Source organism: Oncorhynchus gorbuscha, linkage group LG03, assembly GCF_021184085.1.
Source record: "Oncorhynchus gorbuscha isolate QuinsamMale2020 ecotype Even-year linkage group LG03, OgorEven_v1.0, whole genome shotgun sequence".
Taxonomy (NCBI): Eukaryota; Metazoa; Chordata; class Actinopteri; order Salmoniformes; family Salmonidae; genus Oncorhynchus; species Oncorhynchus gorbuscha.
The window spans coordinates 5,872,579-5,892,439 of NC_060175.1; the positions used below are offsets into that span (position 1 = coordinate 5,872,579).

General features: G+C 41.5%; 1 protein-coding gene across 1 annotated transcript in view; it reads right to left on the reverse strand.

The window, feature by feature from the left end:
• Positions 1-19,861, reverse strand: part of slc6a1b (solute carrier family 6 member 1b) — a 41,348-nt gene that overhangs the window by 13,810 nt on the left and 7,677 nt on the right. The window contains exons 7-12 of the mRNA XM_046333781.1: positions 18,043-18,177; positions 17,304-17,407; positions 16,712-16,836; positions 9,194-9,306; positions 6,503-6,634; positions 1,797-1,899 (exon numbers count right to left, since the gene is read on the reverse strand). Coding sequence (XP_046189737.1) covers positions 1,797-1,899; positions 6,503-6,634; positions 9,194-9,306; positions 16,712-16,836; positions 17,304-17,407; positions 18,043-18,177 — 712 coding nt within the window. The remainder of the gene's footprint in view (positions 1-1,796; positions 1,900-6,502; positions 6,635-9,193; positions 9,307-16,711; positions 16,837-17,303; positions 17,408-18,042; positions 18,178-19,861) is intronic.

A 19,861-nucleotide genomic window follows, 5' to 3' on the forward strand; every position in this document is an offset into this window, starting at 1 on the left:
TACGTTGAGAACACCTCAAAGACTACTACGTTGAGAACACCCCAAAGACTATTACGTTGAGAACACCTCAAAGACTACTACGTTGAGAACACCTCAAAGACTATTACGTTGAGAACACCTCAAAGACTACTACGTTGAGAACACCTCAAAGACTACTACGTTGAGAACACCTCAAAGACTACTACGTTGAGAACACCTCAGACTATTACGTTGAGAACACCTCAAAGACTATTACGTTGAGAACACCCCAAAGACTACTACGTTGAGAACACCTAAAAGACTACTACGTTGAGAACACCTCAAAAACTATTACGTTGAGAACACCCCAAAGACTACTACGTTGAGTACACCCCAAAGACTACTACGTTGAGAACACCTCAAAGACTACTACGTTGAGAACACCTCAAAGACTACTACGTTGAGAACACCTCAAAGACTACTACGTTGAGAACACCTCAAAGACTACTACGTTGAGAACACCTCAAAGACTACTACGTTGAGAACACCTCAAAGACTACTACGTTGAGAACACCTCAAAGACTATTACGTTGAGAACACCCCAAAGACTACTACGTTGAGAACACCTCAAAGACTACTACGTTGAGAACACCTCAAAAACTATTACGTTGAGAACACCCCAAAGACTACTACGTTGAGTACACCCCAAAGACTACTACGTTGAGAACACCTCAAAGACTACTACGTTGAGAACACCTCAAAGACTACTACGTTGAGAACACCTCAAAGACTACTACGTTGAGAACACCTCAAAGACTACTACGTTGAGAACACCTCAAAGACTACTACGTTGAGAACACCTCAAAGACTACTACGTTGAGAACACCTCAAAGACTATTACGTTGAGAACACCTCAAAGACTATTACGTTGAGAACACCTCAAAGACTACTACGTTGAGAACACCTCAAAGACTACTACGTTGAGAACACCCCAAAGACTACTACGTTGAGAACACCTCAAAGACTACTACGTTGAGAACACCTCAAAGACTACTACGTTGAGAACACCTCAAAGACTACTACGTTGAGAACACCTCAAAGACTACTACGTTGAGAACACCTCAAAGACTACTACGTTGAGAACACCTCAAAGACTACTACGTTGAGAACACCTCAAAGACTATTACGTTGAGAACACCTCAAAGACTATTACGTTGAGAACACCTCAAAGACTACTACGTTGAGAACACCTCAAAGACTACTACGTTGAGAACACCCCAAAGACTACTACGTTGAGAACACCTCAAAGACTATTACGTTGAGAACACCTCAAAGACTACTACGTTGAGAACACCTCAAAGACTATTACGTTGAGAACACCTCAAAGACTACTACGTTGAGAACACCACAAAGACTACTACGTTGAGAACACCTCAAAGACTACTACGTTGAGTAAACCCCAAAGACTACTACGTTGAGAACACCTCAAAGACTATTACGTTGAGAACACCTCAAAGACTACTACGTTGAGAACACCTCAAAGACTATTACGTTGAGAACACCTCAAAGACTACTACGTTGAGAACACCTCAAAGACTACTACGTTGAGAACACCTCAAAGACTACTACGTTGAGAACACCTCAAAGACTACTACGTTGAGAACACCTCAAAGACTATTACGTTGAGAACACCCCAATACTTTTACACACAGAATATTGAGTTGCGCCGGACAATCCTTTACACTGTCATCGGTGTCGACTTAGTGATGTCACCGTAGCTTTAACAGGAAGTGATGTAACTGAAATCGCACAAACAGGAAGCGATGTCACTGACTTACCGTAGAACCAGGATATGGAGACGCACTCGAAGAAGACCAGGAAGAGCAGGCACATTCCGCTGGCTGAATAGTAGTCAAACAGCTTGAACACATACAGCCCACCCTATTGGACGAGGAGAGGAGAGGAGAGGAGAGGAGAGGAGAGGAGAGGAGAGGAGAGGAGAGGAGAGGAGAGGAGAGGAGAGGAGAGGAGAGGAGAGGAGAGGAGAGGAGAGGAGAGGAGAGGAGAGGAGAGGAGAGGAGAGTGTTAGAGACTCAATCATTTGTTTCCTCATTTATATAATACTCTTTGGCATAGAACTGGTGGTGGCATAGAACTGGTGGTGGCATAGAGCTGGTGGTGGAATAGAGCTGGTGGTGGCATAGAACTGGTGGTGGCATAGAACTGGTGGTGGCATAGAATTGGTGGCATAGAACTGGTGGTGGCATAGAACTGGTGGCATAGAGCTGGTGGTGGCATAGAACTGGTGGTGGCATAGAACTGGTGGCATAGAGCTGGTGGTGGCATAGAACTGGTGGCATAGAACTGGTGGTGGCATAGAACTGGTGGCATAGAGCTGGTGGTGGCATAGAACTGGTGGCATAGAACTGGTGGTGGCATAGAACTGGTGGCATAGAGCTGGTGGTGGCATAGAATTGGTGGCATAGAACTGGTGGTGGCATAGAACTGGTGGCATAGAGCTGGTGGTGGCATAGAACTGGTGGTGGCATAGAACTGGTGGCATAGAGCTGGTGGTGGCATAGAATTGGTGGCATAGAACTGGTGGTGGCATAGAGCTGGTGGTGGCATAGAGCTGGTGGTGGCATAGAACTGGTGGTGGCATAGAACTGGTGGTGGCATAGAACTGGTGGTGGAATAGAGCTGGTGGTGGAATAGAGCTGGTGGTGGCATAGAACTGGTGGTGGAATAGAGCTGGTGGCATAGAATTGGTGGCATAGAACTGGTGGTGGCATAGAGCTGGTGGTGGCATAGAACTGGTGGCATAGAGCTGGTGGTGGCATAGAACTGGTGGCATAGAGCTGGTGGTGGCATAGAACTGGTGGTGGCATAGAACTGGTGGCATAGAGCTGGTGGTGGCATATAATTGGTGGCATAGAACTGGTGGTGGCATAGAGCTGGTGGTGGCATAGAGCTGGTGGTGGCATAGAACTGGTGGTGGCATAGAACTGGTGGTGGCATAGAACTGGTGGTGGAATAGAGCTGGTGGTGGAATAGAGCTGGTGGTGGCATAGAACTGGTGGTGGAATAGAGCTGGTGGCATAGAATTGGTGGCATAGAACTGGTGGTGGCATAGAGCTGGTGGTGGCATAGAACTGGTGGCATAGAGCTGGTGGTGGCATAGAGCTGGTGGTGGCATAGAGCTGGTGGTGGAATAGAGCTTGTGGTGGAATAGAGCTGGTGGCATAGAACTGGTGGTGGCATAGAGCTGGTGGTGGCATAGAACTGGTGGTGGAATAGAGCTGGTGGTGGCATAGAGCTGGTGGTGGAATAGAGCTGGTGGTGGCATAGAGCTGGTGGTGGAATAGAGCTGGTGGTGGCATAGAGCTGGTGGTGGCATAGAGCTGGTGGTGGAATAGAGCTGGTGGTGGCATAGAGCTGGTGGTGGAATAGAGCTGGTGGTGGCATAGAGCTTGTGGTGGAATAGAGCTGGTGGTGGCATAGAACTGGTGGTGGCATAGAGCTGGTGGTGGCATAGAGCTGGTGGTGGCATAGAGCTGGTGGTGGCATAGAGCTGGTGGTGGCATAGAGCTGGTGGTGGAATAGAGCTGGTGGTGGCATAGAGCTGGTGGTGGCATAGAGCTGGTGGCATAGAACTGGTGGTGGCATAGAACTGGTGGTGGCATAGAGCTGGTGGTGGCGTAGAGCTGGTGGTGGCATAGAGCTGGTGGCATAGAGCTGGTGGTGGCATAGAACTGGTGGTGGCATAGAACTGGTGGTGGCATAGAACTGGTGGCATAGAGCTGGTGGTGGCATAGAGCTGGTGGTGGCATAGAACTGGTGGTGGCATAGAACTGGTGGTGGCATAGAACTGGTGGCATAGAGCTGGTGGTGGCATAGAGCTGGTGGTGGCATAGAACTGGTGGTGGCATAGAACTGGTGGTGGCATAGAACTGGTGGCATAGAGCTGGTGGTGGCATAGAGCTGGTGGTGGCATAGAACTGGTGGTGGCATAGAACTGGTGGTGGCATAGAACTGGTGGTGGCATAGAGCTGGTGGTGGCATAGAACTGGTGGTGGCATAGAACTGGTGGCATAGAGCTGGTGGTGGCATAGAGCTGGTGGTGGAATAGAGCTTGTGGTGGAATAGAACTGGTGGTGGAATAGAGCTGGTGGTGGCATAGAGCTGGTGGCATAGAACTGGTGGTGGCATAGAACTGGTGGTGGCATAGAGCTGGTGGTGGCATAGAACTGGTGGTGGCATAGAGCTGGTGGTGGCATAGAACTGGTGGTGGCATGGAGCTGGTGGTGGCATAGAACTGGTGGTGGAATAGAGCTGGTGGTGGCATAGAGCTGGTGGTGGCATAGAGCTGGTGGTGGCATAGAACTGGTGGTGGCATAGAGCTGGTGGTGGCATAGAACTGGTGGTGGCATGGAGCTGGTGGTGGCATAGAACTGGTGGTGGAATAGAGCTGGTCATAAGTATAACAACGAAGGCTGGGAAGTTCAGGGCTCAGGAGCCCAGCTCTAGTGCAGGGTGGAGGGTGTTGGGAGACGCTACACTGGACTGGTACTGCAGAGCTGAACATCTGATTTAGGCCGATTGTTTCAATCCAAGAAGAATGCAGACATGAATCTCCAGTGACAGACGATGATAATGCTGTGAAGAGCGGTGCGGTAGAGTAGGGTAGTGTTCCATACAAGCAGGGCACTAAAGGGGGTACTTGGGAGCGTTCAGTGATCGTGTCAGTGGCCACGGTACATCAGTGAGTAGACGACGGTTTAAGAGGACAGTTATGGACCTTAAGAGTTTGGGATGTGGAGCTTGAGAAGACATCACCCTTTCCCTGGCTTGATCCTGTGACAGAGCCCGGGGGGGGGGGGGGTTGCTCGTGGAATTAGTTAGAATGAAGAAATGGTAGCCTGATCAGATACAAGATCAGTTACAGGATCAGTTGGATACAAGATCAGATTCAGGAAGAATTTGTAAAGTAATATGTTTGTACTGATGGAAAATGAACATGGATTCAATGATTATATATTAATTATGTAAATCTGACCCGTCATAAAGGCTACGCAGAGAATACAGACTACCCAGACAATATAGACCAGAAAATAGACTACCCAGAAAATAAAGACAGAAAATAAAGACTACCCAGAAAGTAAAGACAGAAAATAAAGACTACCCAGAATATAAAGACAGAAAATAAAGACTACCCAGAAAATAAAGACAGAAAATAAAGACTACCCAGAAAATATAGACTACCCAGAAAATAACTGACTGACAGATAAAGTATAAGTACATCTATCTATCTGACAGATAAAGTATAAGTACATCTATCTAACTGACAGATAAAGTATAAGTACATCTATCTAACTGACAGATAAAGTATAAGTACATCTATCTAACTGACAGATAAAGTATAAATACATCTATCTAACTGACAGATAAAGTAAAAGTACATCTATCTAACTGACAGATAAAGTATAAGTACACCTATCTAACTGACAGATAAAGTATAAGTACATCTATCTAACTGACAGATAAAGTATAAGTACATCTATCTAACTGACAGATAAACAGACAGATAAAGTATAAGTACATCTATCTAACTGACAAATAAAGTATAAGTACATATATCTAACTGACAGATAAAGTATAAGTACATCTATCTAACAGACAGATAAAGTATAAGTACATCTATCTAACTGACAAATAAAGTATAAGTACATATATCTAACTGACAGATAAAGTATAAGTACATCTATCTATCTGACAGATAAAGTATAAGTACATCTATCTATCTGACAGATAAAGTATAAGTACATCTATCTGACAGATAAAGTATAAGTACATCTATCTAACTGACAGATAAAGTATAAGTACATCTAACTGACAGATAAAGTATAAGTACATCTATCTGACAGATAAAGTATAAGTACATCTATCTGACAGATAAAGTATAAGTACATCTATCTATCTGACAGATAAAGTATAAGTACATCTATCTATCTGACAGATAAAGTATAAGTACATCTATCTAACTGACAGATAAAGTATAAGTACATCTATCTAACTGACAGATAAAGTATAAGTATATCTATCTGACAGATAAAGTATTAGTACATCTAACCGACAGATAAAGTATTAGTACATCTATCTGACTGACAGATGTAGTATAAGTACATCTATCTAACTGACAGATAAAGTATAAGTACATCTATCTAACTGACAGATAAACAGACAGATAAAGTACAAGTACAACCCCCCCCCCCCATACAATACACCATTTTCTGGTTGAAATTGGAGTTTTCTGGCTGAAGCAATGTCAAGATGACAACCAGATAAAGACGTATTTTCATGACGACATCAACGACGATAGCGTCGGTTGTTATCTGGTCGAAGCCTGACGTCTTTTCGACCAGCTTTGCCCACTGAGAGGGTGTCAGTCAGACCCAGTGGTGTCAGACCATGTTTTCTATTGTTTGTAGTGTTGTTTTGTTTATCATCCTGTGTGTGTGTGTGTGTGTGTGTGTACACACTGTACCTGTGTGATGTTGGACAGGCCGATGATATAAGAGACCAGGCAGACGGCAGCGATGAAGAGTTCTCTTCTTCCTCTCAGAGCTCTGGGGAACTCATCCACCAAGGCAGTAATGAAGCCCTCCACTGTACAGAACTACACAGAAGATAATAAATAAGATAACCCAGCAAACCGGGAACATTCCAAGAACATTAGATTCCCATTAAGTTTTAGTTGTGGTTTTATCTAACGTTAAGATGTTAATAACATCCCAAAAACATTCAAAGAACGTTTTCGATAACAATCTGAATATCAAATAGATTTTTTTGTCCGATTTTTGTTGTTGTTTGTAATTAAATATCATTAGAATGTTCTCCTAACGTTCACTAAAACCGTTACACCTGTTACAACCACCACAGAACATTCCCCAAACGTTCTCATTAGGTTTCCAAGAAATGTAATAAAACAAACAGACAAAATGTGTTCTGGGAACGTTCTTGCAACATCAGGCGGATGTTTTATACAAACATGGTATAATCATTACCACAACCGAACCGTTTTTGTGATACGAGACCATTTGATGCAACGTAACAAAATGTTCCGGGAACTTTCACAGAAACAATTTTAGTTTGCTGGGAATACTATATCTCCACAGTACACTACTGCACAACACATTATATAATACTATACCTCCACAGTACACTACTATACTACACATTATATAATACTATACAACACATTATATAATACTATACCTCCTCAGTACACTACTACACAACACATTATATAATATTATACCTCCTCAGTACACTACTATACTACACATTATATAATACTATTCCTCCTCAGTACACTACTACACAACACATTATATAATACTATATCTCCACAGTACACTACTATACAACACATTATATAATACTATACCTCCACAGTACACTACTATACTACACATTATATAATACTATACAACACATTATATAATACTATAGCTCCTCAGTACACTACTATACTACACATTATATAATACTATACTACACATTATATAATACTATACTACACATTATATAATACTATACCTCCTCAGTACACTACTACACAACACATTATATAATACTATACTACATATTATATAATACTATACAACACATTATATAATACTATAGCTCCTCAGTACACTACTATACTACACATTATATAATACTATACTACACATTATATAATACTATACAACACATTATATAATACTATACCTCCTCAGTACACTACTACACAACACATTATATAATACTATACCTCCACAGTACACTACTATACTACACAGTATATAATACTATACCTCCACAGTACACTACTACACAACACATTATATAATACTATACCTCCACAGTACAATACTATACAACACATTATATAATACTATACCTCCACAGTACACTACTACACAACACATTATATAATACTATACCTCCACAGTACAATACTATACAACACATTATATAATACTATACCTCCACAGTACACTACTATACTACACATTATATAATAATATACCTCCTCAGTACACTACTACACAACAAAAACTGTATTAGATGAATAATACTACTGCATTTCCATGGTCCAACACAACAACACAACACTGGACAACACAACAACACAACAACACAGGACAAAACAACAACACAACACAACACAGGACAACACAGGACAACAAAACAACACAACACAGGACAACACAACACAACACAACAACACAACACAGGACAACACAACACAACACAACAACACAACACAGGACAACACAACACAACACAACAACACAACACAGGACAACACAACACAACACAACACAACAACACAACACAGGACAACACAACACAACACAACAACACAACACAGGACAACACAACACAGGACAAAACAACAACACAACACAACACAGGACAACACAGGACAACACAACACAACAACACAACACAGGACAACACAACACAACAACACAACACAGGACAACACAATACAACAACACAACACAGGACAACACAACACAACAACACAACACAGGACAACACAACACAGGACTACACAACACAACAACACAACACAGGACAACACAACAACACACCACAGGACAACACAACAACACCACAGGACAACACAACAACACAGGACAACACAACAACACAACACAGTACAACACAACAACACAACACAGGACAACACAACAACACAACAACACAGGACAACACAACAACACAGGACAACACAACAACACAGGACAACACAACAACACAACACAGGACAACACAACAACACAACACAGGACAACACAACAACACAACAACACAACAACACAGGACAACACAACAACAAAACAACACAGGACAACACAACAACAAAACAACACAGGACAACACAACAACACAACACAGGACAACACAACACAACAACACAACACAACACAACACAACTACACAACACAGGACAACACAACAACACAACACAGGACAACACAACAACACAACACAGGACAACACAACACAGGACAAAACAACACACAACAACACAACACAGGACAACACAGGACAACACAACAACACACAACACAACACAAGACAACAACACAGGACAACACAACAAAACACAACACAACACAGGACAACACAACAACACAACAATATAAACACAAACTCCAAATGGCTGTTGTTTCCTCACCTGACTGTCGATTCCAAGCATCAGCAACATGGAGAAGAAGAGGATCGCCCAGAGAGGAGAGATCGGCAGCTGGGTTACTGCCTCAGGGTAGGCCAAGAACGCCAAGCCAGGACCTGCAACACAACACAGACAGGCAGTTAGAGACTGAATTATGCCTTCCGGTCCTGATAAAATACACAAAGAGTGTTAATGCTGTTTTAAAACGTATTTGATGGCCAGTAGGTATAGGCAATTTATGTGTTTATGTGTATAGCATATGCTGAGTTTTCACAGGCAGCACAATTCTGATCTTTTTTTATGTTGTCACTAATTGATCTTTTGACCAATCAATCAATAATTTGGCAAAAGATCAGGTTCCATAGGTATGGCGGAAAGGATATCCTACCGTCCCTCTTGATTTTCTCATATTATTAGCTCAGTAGGCTAATGCTGGACATGATATATTATATATGTAGTTTTATATTAGCTCAGTAGGCTAATGCTGGACATTATATATTATATATGTAGTTTTATATTAGCTCAGTAGGCTAATGCTGGACATGATATATTATATATGTAGTTTTATATTTGCTCAGTAGGCTAATGCTGGACATGATATATTATATATGTAGTTTTATATTAGCTCAGTAGGCTAATGCTGGACATGATATATTATATATGTAGTTTTATATTAGCTCAGTAGGCTAATGCTGGACATGATATATTATATATGTAGTTTTATATTAGCTCAGTAGGCTAATGCTGGACATGATATATTATATATGTAGTTTTATATTAGCTCAGTAGGCTAATGCTGGACATGATATATTATATATGTAGTTTTATATTTGCTCAGTAGGCTAATGCTGGACATGATATATTATATATGTAGTTTTATATTAGCTCAGTAGGCTAATGCTGGACATGATATATTATATATTTAGTTTTACATTAGCTCAGTAGGCTAATGCTGGACATTATATATTATATATGTAGTTTTATATTAGCTCAGTAGGCTAATGCTGGACATTATATATTATATATGTAGTTTTATATTAGCTCAGTAGGCTAATGCTGGACATTATATATTATATATGTAGTTTTATATTAGCTCAGTAGGCTAATGCTGGACATGATATATTATATATGTAGTTTTATATTAGCTCAGTAGGCTAATGCTGGACATGATATATTATATATGTAGTTTTATATTTGCTCAGTAGGCTAATGCTGGACATTATATATTATATATGTAGTTTTATATTTGCTCAGTAGGCTAATGCTGGACATTATATATTATATATGTAGTTTTATATTTGCTCAGTAGGCTAATGCTGGACATTATATATTATATATTTAGTTTTATATTTGCTCAGTAGGCTAATGCTGGACATTATATATTATATATGTAGTTTTATATTTGCTCAGTAGGCTAATGCTGGACATTATATATTTAGATTTAGATTTGCTCAGTAGGCTAATGCTGGACATTATATATTATATATTTAGTTTTATATTTGCTCAGTAGGCTAATGCTGGACATGATATATTATATATGTAGTTTTATATTAGCTCAGTAGGCTAATGCTGGACATGATATATTATATATTTAGTTTTATATTTGCTCAGTAGGCTAATGCTGGACATGATATATTATATATGTAGTTTTATATTTGCTCAGTAGGCTAATGCTGAACATTATATATTATATATGTAGTTTTATATTTGCTCAGTAGGCTAATGCTGGACATTATATATTATATATTTAGTTTTACATTAGCTCAGTAGGCTAATGCTGGACATTATATATTATATATGTAGTTTTATATTAGCTCAGTAGGCTAATGCTGGACATTATATATTATATATTTAGATTTGCTCAGTAGGCTAATGCTGGACATTATATATGTAGTTTTATATTTGCTCAGTAGGCTAATGCTGGACATTATATATTATATATTTAGATTTGCTCAGTAGGCTAATGCTGGACATTATATATGTAGTTTTATATTTGCTCAGTAGGCTAATGCTGGACATTATATATGTAGTTTTATATTTGCTCAGTAGGCTAATGCTGGACATGATATATTATATATTTAGTTTTATATTTGCTCATTAGGCTAATGCTGGACATTATATATTATATATTTAGTTTTACATTAGCTCAGTAGGCTAATGCTGGACATTATATATTATATATTTATATTTGCTCAGTAGGCTAATGCTGGACATTATATATTATATATGTAGTTTTATATTTGCTCAGTAGGCTAATGCTGGACATTATATATTATATATTTAGTTTTATATTTGCTCAGTAGGCTAATGCTGGACATTATATATTATATATATGTAGTTTTACATTAGCTCAGTAGGCTAATGCTGGACATTATATATTATATATTTAGTTTTATATTTGCTCAGTAGGCTAATGCTGGACATTATATATTATATATTTAGTTTTATATTTGCTCAGTAGGCTAATGCTGGACATTATATATTATATATTTAGTTTTACATTAGCTCAGTAGGCTAATGCTGGACATTATATATTATATATTTAGTTTTATATTTGCTCAGTAGGCTAATGCTGGACATGATATATTATATATTTCGTTTTATATTTGCTCAGTAGGCTAATGCTGGACATTATATATTATATATTTAGTTTTATATTTGCTCAGTAGGCTAATGCTGGACATTATATATTATATATTTAGTTTTATATTTGCTCAGTAGACTAATGCTGGACATGATATATTATATATTTAGTTTTACATTAGCTCAGTAGGCTAATGCTGGACATTATATATTATATATTTAGTTTTATATTTGCTCAGTAGGCTAATGCTGGACATGATATATTATATATTTAGTTTTATATTTGCTCAGTAGGCTAATGCTGGACATGATATATTATATATTTATATTTGCTCAGTAGGCTAATGCTGGACATTATATATGTAGTTTTATATTTGCTCAGTAGGCTAATGCTGGACATTATATATTATATATGTAGTTTTATATTTGCTCAGTAGGCTAATGCTGGACATTATATATTATATATGTAGTTTTACATTAGCTCAGTAGGCTAATGCTGGACATTACATTACATTACATTTAAGTCATTTAGCAGACGCTCTTATCCAGAGCGACTTACAAATTATATATTATATATATGTAGTTTTACATTAGCTCAGTAGGCTAATGCTGGACATTATATATTATATATATGTAGTTTTATATTTGCTCAGTAGGCTATTGCTGGACATTATATATGTAGTTTTACATTAGCTCAGTAGGCTATTGCTGGACATTATATATTTAGTTTTACATTAGCTCAGTAGGCTAATGCTGGACATTATATATTTAGTTTTACATTAGCTCAGTAGGCTAATGCTGGACATTATATATTTAGTTTTACATTAGCTCAGTAGGCTAATACTGGGTATACACTACACCACTTTTAAAATCTGAACAACTTGGAGGTGCTCACATTTCCCGATTAACAAATGTCCCTCAACCACAGGATGTGGGTGATCACATTACCGATTCCCTAGTTGATCCTGCCCATGCCGACGTGCAGACAGCTGTTGTTGTACGTACCAAATGTTCACATTATTGTGTGCAGAAACATCCCCCCAAAAAAGAGACAGAGGTGCAAGAATGGATAGGAAGATGTGACCAATATGGACTTTATATTCTACGTGAATAATCGGACGTAATAAAAAAAAATAAAAAAAAATATTGAAAAGGCTGCTGGGAAGTTCTCTCCAGCCAGTCTTCCATTACCTCAGTCTATACGGCACGTCGCTACTAGTTACCACAGCCATGAAATCCTAAGCATGGCTAAACCCTTCCTATTTCTAAAATATATCTTCTTAAAGTCTGATTTTGAACCGACCCTCTAGAGCCGATGTCCAAAGCCGCACAAACTAACGGGATTCGTCGGTACGGCCGATCTTCCAACTTCGGTGTGTAGCATCTGAACCGGTTGGACTCCCACTGTGGCTCCCACTGAAAGGAGAGACTCCCACTGTGGCTCCCACTGTGGCTCCCACTGAAAGGAGAGACTCCCACTGTGGCTCCCACTGTGGCTCCCACTGAAAGGTGAGACTCTCACTGTGGCTCCCACTGAAAGGTGAGACTCCCACTGTGGCTCCCACTGAAAGGTGAGACTCCCACTGTGGCTCCCACTGTGGCTCCCACTGAAAGGAGAGACTCCCACTGTGGCTCCCACTGTGGCTCCCACTGAAAGGTGAGACTCTCACTGTGGCTCCCACTGAAAGGTGAGACTCCCACTGTGGCTCCCACTGAAAGGTGAGACTCCCACTGTGACTCCCACTGAAAGGTGAGACTCCCACTGTGGATCCCGCTGAAAGGTGAGACTCCCACTGTGGCTCCCACTGTGGCCCCCACTGAAAGGAGAGACTCCCACTGTGGCTCCCACTGTGGCTCCCACTGAAAGGTGAGACTCTCACTGTGGCTCCCACTGAAAGGTGAGACTCCCACTGTGGCTCCCACTGAAAGGTGAGACTCCCACTGTGGCTCCCACTGAAAGGTGAGACTCCCACTGTGGCTCCCACTGAAAGGTGAGACTCCCACTGTGGCTCCCGCTGAAAGGAGAGACTCCCACTGTGGATCCCACTGAAAGGTGAGACTCTCACTGTGGCTCCCACTGAAAGGTGAGACTCCCACTGTGGCTCCCACTGAAAGGTGAGACTCCCACTGTGGCTCCCACTGTGGCCCCCACTGAAAGGAGAGACTCCCACTGTGGCTCCCACTGTGGCTCCCACTGAAAGGTGAGACTCTCACTGTGGCTCCCACTGAAAGGTGAGACTCCCACTGTGGCTCCCACTGAAAGGTGAGACTCCCACTGTGGCTCCCACTGAAAGGTGAGACTCCCACTGTGGCTCCCACTGAAAGGTGAGACTCCCACTGTGGCTCCCGCTGAAAGGAGAGACTCCCACTGGGGCTCCCACTGAAAGGTGAGACTCCCACTGTGGCTCCCACTGAAAGGTGAGACTCCCACTGAAAGGCTCCCACTGTGGCTCCCACTGAAAGGTGAGACCCCCACTGTGGCTCCCACTGTGGCTCCCACTGTGGTTCCCACTGAAAGGTGAGACTCCCACTGTGGCTCCCACTGAAAGGTGAGACTCCCACTGAAAGGTGAGACTCCCACTGTGACTCCCACTGAAAGGTGAGACTCCCACTGTGACTCCCACTGAAAGGTGAGACTCCCACTGAAAGGTGAGACTCCCAATGAAAGGTGAGACTCCCACTGTGACTCCCACTGAAAGGTGAGACTCCCACTGTGTCTCCCACTGAAAGGAGAGACTCCCACTGTGGCTCACACTGTGGCTCCCACTGAAAGGTGAGACTTCCACTGTGGCTCCCACTGAAAGGTGAGACTCCCACTGAAAGGTGAGACTCCCACTGTGACTCCCACTGAAAGGTGAGACTCCCACTGTGGCTCCCACTGAAAGGAGAGACTCCCACTGTGGCTCCCACTGTGGCTCCCACTGAAAGGTGAGACTCCCACTGTGGCTCCCACTGAAAGGTGAGACTCCCACTGTGGCTCCCACTGAAAGGTGAGACTCCCACTGAAAGGTGAGACTCCCACTGTGGCTCCCACTGAAAGGTGAGACTCCCACAAACATGTCTATGACTAGGACGCCCACAAGCTTCACAGGACTAGTCTGAAGGAAGCCATGTACCAGTTTAAAAAAGGAATGGAAGTATAAAGATAGTTTAGTGCCTAGAATAAGGGGTTAAAAAAAGTATATATATAATGATAATAAAGATGTGTGTACAGTATGTACAGTACCTGTCAAAGGTTGTGAGACACCTACTCTTTCAAGGGTTTTTCTTTATTTGTACTATTTTCTACATTGTAGAATAACAGTGAAGACATCAAAACTATGAAATAACACATATAGAATCATGTAGTAAGTGTTAAACAAATCAAAATATATTTTATATTTGAGATTCTTCTAAGTAGCCACCCTTTGGCTTGATGACAGCTTTGCACACTCTTGGCATTCTCTCAACCAGATTCATGAGGTAGTCACCTGGAATGCATTTCAATTAAAAGTTGTTAAAATTTCATTATAGTTAACTTCAACTCAGATTGCACCCCAAATAAATGATTCACAGAGTTCAAGTAACAGACACATCTCAACATCAACTGTTCAGAGGAGGCTGTGTGAATCAGGCCTTCATGGCCTAATTGTTGTCAAGAAACCACTACTAAAGGACACCAATAAGAAGAAGATACTTGCTTGGGCCAAGAAAAATGAGAAATGGACATTAGACAGGTGTAAATCTGTCCTTTGGTCTGATGAGTCCAAATTTGAGATTTTTGGTTCCAACCACCGTGTCTTTGTGAGACGCAGAGTAGGTGAACTGATGATCTCCGCATGTATGGTTCCCACCGTGAAGCATGGAGGAAGAGGTGTTCTGGTGCTTTGCTGGTGACACTGTTGGTGATTTATTTTGAATTCAAGGCACACTTAACCAGCATGGCTACCACAGCATTCTACAGCAATATGCAATCCCATCTTGTTTGCGCTTAGTGGGAATAACACTTATTTTTCAGGACAGTGACCAAACACACCTCCAGGCTGTATAAAGGCTATTTGATCGAGGAGGGTGATGGAGTGCTGCATCAGATGACCTGGCCTCCACAATCACCCAACCTCAACCCAGTTGAGATGGACTGCAGATTGAAGGAAAAACAGTCAACAAGTGCTTAGCATATGTGGGAACTCCTTCAAGACTGTTGGAAAAGCATTTCCTCATGAAGCTGGTTGAGAGAATGACAAGAGTGTGCAAAGCTGTAATCAAGGCAAACGGGGGCTACTTTGAAGAATCAAAAAAATATATCTTTTGATTTGTTTAACACTTTTTTTTGGTTACTCCATGATTACATATGTGTTATTTCATAGTTTTTATTCTTCACTATTATTGGCCAGGTCGCAATTGTAAATGAGAACTTGTTCTCAACTTGACTACCTGGTTAAATAAAGGTGAAATCAAATCAAATATAATTCTACAATGTAGAAAATAGTAACTATATAAACTTTTGACTGGTACTGTAGTTTCCTGATCTGTGTCATACCTCTCAGATACCGAACAGGAAACTACAGAACAAACTTCCTTGTGATTTGTTTTAGGACCATCTGTTTATCCACGTAGTGAATCTGTTACTCACTGCGTTTCTATTGGCTAATAGCAGTTAGACCAAAATTCAATGTTTCGTCAAAAAAAAAAAAAAAAAATATATATATATATATATATATATATATATATATATATATATTGATACCTTAAGGGGTCCTAAAACTTCAAATCAAATAGCTAAATGATCCTTGGTATGACCATCTTTTTTTTTTTTTAAAGTTAATCGATTTTCACTTTAGTCATAAAAATTAGTTTAGGATGGCAAAGATGTGGCGAACTCGCGGCTAAATCGTGTATGCACGGCATCAATGCTGTATCGTCCCATTAAGATCTATATCAATAGTGAATGGTAATTACCTGAGGCTGCTACTTCTATTATAGGCCTCTTAGTCACGTTGGCCATGAAGCCCACAATGGAGAAGATGACTAAGCCAGCGAACATGCTGGTGAACGAGTTGATGCAGCACACAATGACAGAATCTCTGCAGGGAGATGGAGAGAAAGACAAAAGCATGGGTTTGGAATGGCTGTTGTCACACTGATATGGAAGCCTTATCAAACCAAAGCACATTTGCTTTGGAAGGGAGGGAGGGAGGGTTTTGCATTCTATAGCCGAGCCTTACTGCAATGTCAATGGATTGGCCCATTCATTTTAGAGATGGGGTATTTGTTCGTTCATTTCCAGGATATAAAATGGAGAGAGACAGAGATGAAGTGGCAGCTGACAGATGTGTGTTTTCTCTCTCTCTCTCTCTCTCTCTCTCTCTCTCTCTCTCTCTCTCTCTCTCTCTCTCTCTCTCTCTCTCTCTCTCTCTCTCTCTCTCTCTCTCTCTCTCTCTCACACACACACAGCAGAATCCATCGACATAGGTCCACACATCATTGGCAGAAGCAGAATATAAATTGCAGTAAAGAGCTAGATTGAGTGTTATTAAAGAAAACAACCTACCTGTAAACATTGTTATTGAATGGGTTGTAGCTTCCCAGAGCAATCAGTGATCCTAGCCCCAGCCCATAGGAGAAGAAGATCTGAGTGGCAGCATCCAACCACACCTGAGGAGAACAGAGAGACAAGAGTCAAAACACACTGCAAGTCCAAACGCACTGCAAGTCCAAATGCACTGCAAGTCAAAACACACTGCAAGTCAAAACACACTGCAAGTCCAAATGCACTGCAAGTCAAAACACACTGCAAGTCAAAACACACTGCAAGTCAAAACACACTGTAAGTCAAAACACACTGCAAGTCAAAACACACTGCTAGTCAAAACACACTGCAAGTCAAAACACACTGCAAGTCAAAACACACTGTAAGTTAAAACAAACTGCAAGTCAAAACACACTGCAAGTCCAAACACACTGCAAGTCAGAACACATTGCAAGTCAGAACACACTGCAAGTCAGAACACACTGCAAGTCAGAACACATTGCAAGTCAGAACACACTGCAAGTCAAAACACACTGCAAGTCAAAACACACTGCAAGTCAGAACACACTGCAAGTCAGAACAAATTGCAACTCACAGCATCACGCGCAGCAATCAGCATCCATTCTCCCTCTGAATCTGTTCACTGATAAAGGCTAGCTACTTCTGAATCTGTTCACTGATAAAGGCTAGCTACTTCTGAATCTGCTCACTGATAAAGGCTAGCTACCTCTGAGTCTGCTCACTGATAAAGGCTAGCTACCTCTGATTCCTTGAGCTTCTCGAAGTTGGGCGTGATGTAGAAGAGGATTCCATCGATGGCTCCGGGCAGAGTGATGCCGCGGCAGAAGAGGATGAAGAGCATAAAGTAGGGGTACGTCGCTGAGAAGTACACCACCTGAAACAGGGAGGGAGGGAGGCTCTCGTTAGAATATAAAACAATGGAATTATGCAAAAACCTGACTTCAAGGCTGACTGCACTTCCTGTTGTGGCCTAGTTTTGAAGATTGCTCATTAATTTATTGCAGTGGGCTATATCTGGGTGACACCGTGTTTCTTGGTAGTGTTAAACAAATTTACTTCGAAACATAAGTATACACCCCACACACATGGTTATGGGCTTAAAAATAAGAAGATACCCTTATCATTTTTTTTTAAACTGGGCAAGTCAGTTAAGAACAAATTCTTATTTTCAATGACGGCCTAGGAACAGTGGGTTAACTGGTCTAGGAACAGTGGGTTAACTGGTCTAGAAACAGTGGGTTAACTGGTCTAGGAACAGTGGGGTTAACTGGTCTAGGAACAGTGGGTTAACTGGTCTAGGAACAGTGGGTTAACTGGTCTAGGAACAGTGGGTTAACTGGTCTAGGAACAGTGGGTTAACTGGTCTAGGAACAGTGGGTTAACTGGTCTAGGAACAGTGGGTTAACTGGTCTAGGAACAGTGGGTTAACTGGTCTAGGAACAGTGGGTTAACTGGTCTAGGAACAGTGGGTTAACTGGTCTAGGAACAGTGGGTTAACTGGTCTAGGAACAGTGTGTTAACTGGTCTAGAAACAGTGGGTTAACTGGTCTAGGAACAGTGGGGTTAACTGGTCTAGGAACAGTGGGTTAACTGGTCTAGGAACAGTGGGTTGACTGGTCTAGGAACAGTGGGTTAACTGGTCTAGGAACAGTGGGTTAACTGGTCTAGAAACAGTGGGTTAACTGGTCTAGGAACAGTGGGGTTAACTGGTCTAGGAACAGTGAGTTAACTGGTCTAGGAACAGTGGGTTAACTGGTCTAGGAACAGTGGGTTAACTGGTCTAGGAACAGTGGGTTAACTGGCCTAGGAATAGTGGGTTAATTGGTCTAGGAACAGTGGGTTAACTGGTCTAGGAATAGTGGGCTAACTGGTCTAGGAACAGTGGGTTAACTGACAGAGGAACAGTGGGTTAACTGGCCTAGGAACAGTGGGTTAACTGGTCTAGGAACAGTGGGTTAACTGGTCTAGGAACAGTGGGGTTAACTGGTCTAGGAACAGTGGGTTAACTGGTCTAGGAACAGTGGGTTAACTGGTCTAGGAACAGTGGGGTTAACTGGTCTAGGAACAGTGGGGTTAACTGGTCTAGGAACAGTGGGTTAACTGGTCTAGGAACAGTGGGGTTAACTGGTCTAGGAACAGTGGGTTAACTGGTCTAGGAACAGTTGGTTAACTGGTCTAGGAACAGTGGGTTAACTGGTCTAGGAACAGTGGAACAGTGGGTTAACTGGTCTAGGAACAGTGGGGTTAACTGGTCTAGGAACAGTGGGTTAACTGGTCTAGGAACAGTGGGGTTAACTGGTCTAGGAACAGTGGGTTAACTGGTCTAGGAACAGTGGGTTAACTGGTCTAGGAACAGTGGGTTAACTGGTCTAGGAACAGTGGGTTAACTGGTCTAGGAACAGTGGGTTAACTGGCCTAGGAACAGTGGAACAGTGGGTTAACTGGTCTAGGAACAGTGGAATAGTTGGTTAACTGGTCTAGGAACAGTGGAATAGTTGGTTAACTGGTCTAGGAACAGTGGAACAGTGGGTTAACTGGTCTAGGAACAGTGGAATAGT